The 7,125-nt window shown below is 44.6% G+C and overlaps 1 protein-coding gene across 1 annotated transcript; it reads right to left on the bottom strand.

Annotated features, from left to right (window-relative positions):
- Positions 1–2,103: 2,103 nt before the first annotated feature.
- Positions 2,104–4,959, bottom strand: LOC149181144 (uncharacterized). The gene is made up of 3 exons (XM_089414096.1): positions 4,072–4,959; positions 3,273–3,564; positions 2,104–2,648 (listed from the first exon to the last, which is right to left on the bottom strand). Exons 1-3 carry the CDS (start codon positions 4,957–4,959, stop codon positions 2,104–2,106), a joined length of 1,725 nt encoding a protein of 574 aa, XP_089270222.1.
- Positions 4,960–7,125: the final 2,166 nt, after the last annotated feature.

A 7,125-nucleotide genomic window follows, 5' to 3' on the forward strand; every position in this document is an offset into this window, starting at 1 on the left:
CGGAGCAGGTTGAAATGGAGCAACCGCATGACGCCGAGTTCAATACACTACGCCTTCCATATCACCCAGGAGGATATCGCTGCCTTGGACAATTTCAGCAGCAGGGGAACTAGAATTTGACCGGCCAGGCTCTTCTTCAGAGATGAAGACGGTGAAAGTGACTACCACTTCAGGTCTAACAAGGCGGCTTGGAAATCTGAATCTGAAAGTCTGGTAGGTGCCCTGAGGCAGAAGACACTCCTGCTCCGAACTGGGAGACGAAGGTGGCTCTGCAGCAATTGGCTCAATTGGGTATAGGTCTTCCAGAACCACACGGGTACCGGACCTTCCTCCACGCCTAGGAACCCCTCGACTGCGCGGCATGGCTTGTAACAGTAACGCTGCCAAACACTCAATAATCTCTTGAAAATTTGCAGACAGAGAGCCCTCTCTCCGAGCACTTGAAGCAACAATGGGATGGGTCTGCAACATAACTAGCATTTCCAAAACAATATAATGCATAACCTGCAATCGCAACACGGGGGAACGGCCTTGGGCTTTCCCCCCCTTTCGCATCAAAGCCTGAGTAGCCATGCTCGTCTTCAATTCCGCGTCCCTCCTCCTTTGTCGCAGACCAAGAACATTAATGCGATACATTAACTGTCTGAGCGTTGTACAGGCTACCTTATACATACGCCGGCGCTCCATCCTACCTCTAGGTGTCATGGCGCATGCCATCGTTATGAGCTAGTAAAGACACCCGCATCCGGGTGCGAGGTTTGAATTTGTGAGATTTCCTGAGAGATGATTGCCCTCAGTGTGTCTGATTGTTCTCTGGAGGGGAGGTTGTCTACAACGCCTTCGAAGTGGTTATATTTTGCTTCCACTCCCAGGTTGGCTAATAGATCGGCTATCTTGTTTCCTTCCCGTCTGATATGCTTGAAGGCTATAGCTTGGTGCATAGATATCCAGTGGTTGATCAACTCAAGCATCTGGGACATTCTCCAACTGCTGCTTATTTTGTGTACTGGGGAGCCATGCTGAAGCTTTGTGACCATTCTGATTATTATCTGCGAGTCCCCTTCTACAATGAGGGGGAAGAAATTTTTCCTGTGTGCTATTTTGAGCCCTCACCATAGACCTTCCAATTCCGAAGAATTGTTAGTATCCCAGCCTATCGAGCCCATGAAGATGCTTAGAGGATGACCATTGTGATCCCTGAACATGCCTCCATAGCCTGCTTGTCCGGGGTTTCCTTTAGAGGCTCCGTCGAAGTTGAGTTGAATCATGCCTGCCGGAGGAGGATTCCATGAACTTGCTTCCTGTCTGTGCTTGTTCGGAGTTCTATCTTTAGTTGAATAATGGTTTATACTCATTTGCCAGTTGTCCCATATGGCTTTTTCTTGAGGTAGAGTCGGAAGGTCGTCAGGGTGCCATTCCTTGAGTGAGACAATTTCCTTAATGTTTTGATGGACAAGATTCCACAGTTTTTCCAGCGTCAGCGTTTGATTTTTGAATATTCTTCGATTGCGTTCTTTCCACAAACTCCACATCAGGAAATCGGGGATGAGTGTCCATAATTCATTGAGAATGGGGCTTTGAAAGGGGGCTTGTCTTCCTTTGTCGATGGTTCCTCTGAGGTCATCTTGCACTCTTCTTTCTTTTTGACAACGGAATGCTATCTTTTCCCATAATTTCTTTCCCATTTCACAGTTCTGCATTAGATGTATAGCTGTTTCTTCCTCCTGTCGGCACATGTAGCACATGGATGGGCCTGAGAAATTCCTCTTTCTGAGCTTGTCCCAAGTTAAAACTCTGTTATGACAGAGAAGCCAAAGAAATGTGGACACCTTTGGCCAGGTAGATTTATGCCAGACATTTCCCCATACTCTGTCTTTGTGTATTTGCCCCTGTATTGTTATGTTATAAGCCTCCTTGGTAGTGAAAACTCCTTTTTCTCCGTGTCCCCATCTTAATATGTCCGGTTCACCCGAGACTCTTATCTGCCTTTTTTGAAGCTCTGTTTCGAGGAGTAGATGTGTCTGTTCTGAGCCACTCGGGAGGATCAGATGTATGTCTTTCCACTTCCTGTATTCTTGAGGAGCTTTGGAGGTCCAGCATTGATTAACTTTGGCTTGATGGTGTATTCCTCTCACATTGTTCTGGAAGACCCTGAAGAATGTCATTGATTTTTGGCATCTGCTGCCACGAACCGTCCCAAAAATGAGCTATACTCCCATCTTTGATTTCCCAGAAGCAGTGTTCTTGAATGAGAGATCTATTTTGTATGGCCGCATTCCAGATTGCAGATCCTGAGTTTGTCTCAGTCATGCGGAGTCTTTCCTCCAATGGATGGTTGCTGGCATACTTGGCGATCCAGAGGGAGGCCCATGGAGTTTTAGGATTCGCCAACCATCGCCACCATATTTTGGCCCCCATTGCTTTGTTGCTGTGCTCAGGATCTCTCAGACCTATGCCTCCTGCATATTTGGGTAAACAAACTTTCTCCCATTTTAGAAGGGCCCACTTACGATTCTGTCCTGAGCCTCCCCATAGAAACCTTCGTTGTAGATTCTTGATTTCTTTTAGGACCCATTTAGGGGCCGCTAATATGGAGAAGAGATACAAAGGCATAGACTGGAGTACTGCTTTTATTAGGACTATTCTGCCTGCCATGTTCAGAGATCGATTAGTCCAAAGGAACAAACGATCTTCTAATTTTTCTAAGAGATGCTTCCAGGAGGAATGCTTGAGAGCGGAGCTTGTGAGCGGGGCCCCTAGATACTTGGAAGGCAAGGAGGCGGAGGTGAAACCCAGAATGTGCTCAATTTCTCTTTGAGTGGTGACAGGGGTGTTGAAGAAATAAATTTGGGATTTGACTTGATTGATGAGGGTGCCAGAAGCATCAGAGAAGGTGGAAAGAAGCGTTTTTATGAAGCGTGCTTCTTGGACCGAGGGATGGGCAAAAAGCATGTTGTCATCTACAAATTACTGGTGGGTATGGACCGGGGAGTTGTGAAAAGAGAGTCCTCTGAGCTTTCTATTGGCCAAGACCTCCGCCATGATTATGAAAAGGAAGGGGGATAAGGGATCTCCCTGCCTTATGCCTCTAGATGGGCGGAAAGTGGCTGAGGGGATGCCATTAATTAAAACTGAGAAGAAAGCGGAGGATATTAAACTGTAGATCCATCTAATCCAGGCGGGAGCAAAACCAAAAGCTGTTAGAATTTTGTGAATGTATACCCAACTTAAGCTATCAAAAGCTTTGGAGAGATCTAGTTTAAGCAGCATACCTGGTTTTTTTGTGACTTTTAGAGAGTGAATTAGCTCATGAGTGAGAATAATTCCATCTGTAATTTGGCGTCCTTCAACATAGCCAGATTGCTCAGGCGAGATGATGAGCGGAAGAAGCGGTTTGAGCCTGTTAGCAATGACCTTTGAAATAATTTTGTATATCATGTTACAGAGTGCAATAGGCCTGTATTTGTCCGGTTTGATGGAATCTTCTCCCTTAGGGACTAGAGCATTGAAAGTAGCATTTAGTCCTAGATACATCCACCTGAGCTCTCTGGACTCCTCGACCACCTGCCATACTTCGTTATTTATCAGGTCCCAGAATTTGTGGAAGAAGTTTGATGTGAAACCGTCCGGTCCGGGCGCTTTTCCTTCTTTCATCTGTTTAACCGCCTCTTCAACTTCTTGCATAGTGGTAGGGTGGATCAGTAGTCTGTTGTGCTCCTCTGTTATGACTTTGGGTATGTTCCTAGTGAGTCGGTTGATAGCTGGCATTCAATTGATTTCGGGCTCTTGGTATGCTTTTGTGAAATGGTTGGTGAATTCCTTTTCTATGCCCTCATGTGCCTCAATCTTCTCTCCTTGCTCATTAGTAACATGAGTAATTTGATTCATCATTCTTCTTTGGACTGTGGTTTTGTGAAAGAATTTTGTATTTTTTTCCCCTTCTTTGAGCCATCTTATTCGGGACTTCTGCCGCCATAGGATTTCCTCCTGCTTAGCTCTTTCTAAGATTTTGGATTCTATATCTTGTTCCTGTTTGGAGAGTTCCTCTGTTCGCCCGTCAGTGATAATTACTTGTTGTATTTTCTTCATTTCAGAATGGAGTTGGGCCTGATCTGCAAAGATGTTACCAAATGTCTTGTGGTTCCAATCTTTGATGGATTTGTTGAGATTTTTAAGTTTTTGTTGGAACCTTGCCATTCTTGTACCCTCCTTTGTATTGAAATTTGTCCAGCATGATCGGACCATTTTTTCAAAATCTGGATGAGAAAGCCAAAATTCCTCAAAACGAAAGGGGCATTTGAGATTTTGACCAGGCTGGTTCCATTGGAGTTCTATGGGCCAATGATCTGATCCAGAGCATGGGATAATGGAAGCTGTAAATTCTCCACCTACATGAGTTGTGTTATCTGAGATGAGGAACCGATCAAGGCGCGATGCTATTTGTTGCGCTCTTGCTCTCTTATTTTTCCAGGTGAAGATTCCATTGTTAGTTGGAACGTCCATTAGCCAGTTGCTGTTTATGAAGTTCTTTAGAAGACCGTCATCATTATTTGAGTTTCTTCTGCCTCCTCTTTTTTCGTCCATACTGGCTATCAAGTTATAATCTCCTCCAGAGATCCATAGAGGAAGAGGTCTGTCTCTATTGAGTTCCGACAATGTGTTCAGAAGTTGGTTTTTTTGAGCTGTTTCCTGTGGGAAATACACATTAGTTAGCAGTCCACGAGCATTCGTACCTGAGAGATGGAATGTGGCCTGGATGAAGTTCTTATTAGCTTGAATGTTGCTGAGGTGGATTGTCCGGGCATCCCAAAGAATGGCTAAGCCTCCGGAAGCACCGTGTGCGTCTACTGCTGTGACGAGCCCTCCTGGCCAGGCCTTCGCAGCTATTCTTTCCAGAACTGTGGAGTTACACTTCGTCTCTTGTAGAAAGAGAATACTGGGTTTTTCTTGCTTTAACATGTTTTTTAGGATTCTTCCTTTCCTGGGGCCGTTAAGCCCTCTAATATTCCAAGAGATTAACTTCATTGAGTAAGGTTGGGGTGTACATTGAAGTACTTAGTCAATTTGGCATATCGCCCTGACTCCACCAGAATCTCTCCTATCTTGATTGTTCTTTCTAGGGTGGTTTTCCGTCCCCTTTTTTTGCTGTCCTTGGTTATGAACTTGCCGTCCCACGGACTACCAATCTGTACCCCTAGAGAATGCTTTTTCTGTGCCTTGCTTAATACTGCTACTAGATTGTCCATCTGCTGTTTCGGGATTTTTTCGAAGTTCTTTGTTAGACATGCGTGTTCCAGAACTAGGATATCCAGCTCCCCAATATCCAGGGTCTCCAGGTCCTCGTCCATCACATGGGGAGATTGAAGGATATCCTCTATTTCGGTCGAAGCTTTTCCGCTTAGTTGAGTGTACTCCATATCCATTTTTTCAGTTGACTTTGACATGTTATTATGAGCTTCTTTCAGGTGCTCTTGATGGGTGATCTTTTTCCCTCCTTGCATTGATGTTTCCCCCGGTTGTTGTTGCTGGATTGCTTCGTTTTTCTCCTGTTCCTCGTCCGAACCTTTCTCATCTGTTTTGTTCAGAACTTCGTATCTGTTGCTAGATGTTTCCTTGTTTCTGGGGTTTGCCTTGGGAGTATTGGTGGGCTTTTTGTTTCCTCTTCTTCGATTGACAACCTTTGTGAATCCATCAGGAAAATGATTGCTGGATTTGTCCGACATAGAGGGTGGCTTATTTAGTGGGCAGTCTCTATATAGGTGTCCTATTTCATGGCATTTCCTACATCGAAAGGGAACCTGTTCATAGTCTATAACTTGAACCCATTCAGAGTCTTCGTGAAAGAAGCTTACCGTATCTGGCAATGGCTGTTTGAGATCCATGTAAACACATATCCGGGCGTATGAGATCTGCTTGCGAAGTCTTGTTTCCTCTGCTACCCTTACGAATTCGCCAATAGCGTTACCGATCTCCTTCAGTGAAGTTTCCTCCTAGTATTCCATAGGCAAAGTGTAAAGCCTTATCCATACTGGCGCGAAGCTCAAATCCTTGTTGTCTGGGTTGAATCTTTCCACCCAACGTTTGAGAAATAGGCCTGCCGAATTAAAGAAATATGGCCCTCCTTCCAGGATTCTTGTTCGATCTTCTAGATAGTTGAAAATAGCAGTGAAGAAGCCCTTTGCTCCTAAATGCAGAGATATGTCCCCTTTTGGATGCCAAACAGTGCTGATCCAAGCCCTCAGAGCTCGTTCTATAGGCCAAATCCCTATAAACTTGCCGATCAAAGCATGATCCCACATATACTGTATTCGGGCGTTGATTCTTTCACTTGGGAAGTACACCTTTGGTCGATTAGTGGCAACAGGTTTGCAAGTTGAGGAACTTGCTTTATTTCTGTTCTCTGTCTCAGTTTCTTTATCCCTCTGCTGATCGTTGGGCCTGGTACCTTCGCTGACTTCATTCGGTTTGTCCCCATCTGCCATTTGCCATGCTCTCGCGTCCGGAGAGGGGGGAGGCTCCTGGCCCTCCCCCTGGGGGGGAAACATTGTTCTGGCCCTTATAGTTCCGTCCACCATGCTTTGCTACACCAGTGATTACCGCAGGTCTCTGGCTCAACAGGCCTGCCGCCTGCAGGGTACTGTCAAAACCCTAAGGAAACCCGTGTTGTTCCATGCGCTTCGCTCCACAACCTCTCTCTCAAAAAAATGGTGATGTGCTAATAGTTTGTTAAATATTATCTTTTATAGGTTAATTCTTTTTTTTACGTTTTTATGATTGATTTTCTTTTGTTAATTTTTTTATTATGTTTTGTTTTTAATATATATATATATATATATATATATGTTGGACACCTAATCCTAAATGGGTTAGTGTGGAAGCCGAATAGACCAAAGCAGTCCAAGAGACCTTGGGATCTGAAACCCAAGAGTCATATGTTGTACTATAAATGTATATCTCATGTTAATAAAAAATGTATTGCATGTTTTATCTTTCATATTGTCTTTGCTGTCCATGTGTGTTTAACATGGTATCAGAGCAGGCGATTGCTGGTCCTGCTCCAATTTGAGCCACTTGTTTTGTGGTCTCTATATATATGTTAGTTCTGCCCATTACCTGACCTCTGGC

Source organism: Pinus tabuliformis, chromosome 3_2, assembly GCF_031772625.1.
Source record: "Pinus tabuliformis cultivar Carrire ecotype Pingquan chromosome 3_2, CPIR1, whole genome shotgun sequence".
In the NCBI taxonomy this organism is placed as follows: Eukaryota; Viridiplantae; Streptophyta; class Pinopsida; order Pinales; family Pinaceae; genus Pinus; species Pinus tabuliformis.

Coding starts and splice junctions, on each gene's coding strand:
- LOC149181144 (XM_089414096.1), bottom strand. CDS start 4,959: ATGTTAAAGCAAGAAAAACCCAGTATTCTCTTTCTACAAGAGACGAAG. Junction 3,565..4,071: donor AAATGAAGAAAATACAACAA/GTAATTATCACT, acceptor GAAGTATGGCAG/GTGGTCGAGGAGTCCAGAGA. Junction 2,649..3,272: donor AAAAGTCACAAAAAAACCAG/GTATGCTGCTTA, acceptor TGAACATGGCAG/GCAGAATAGTCCTAATAAAA.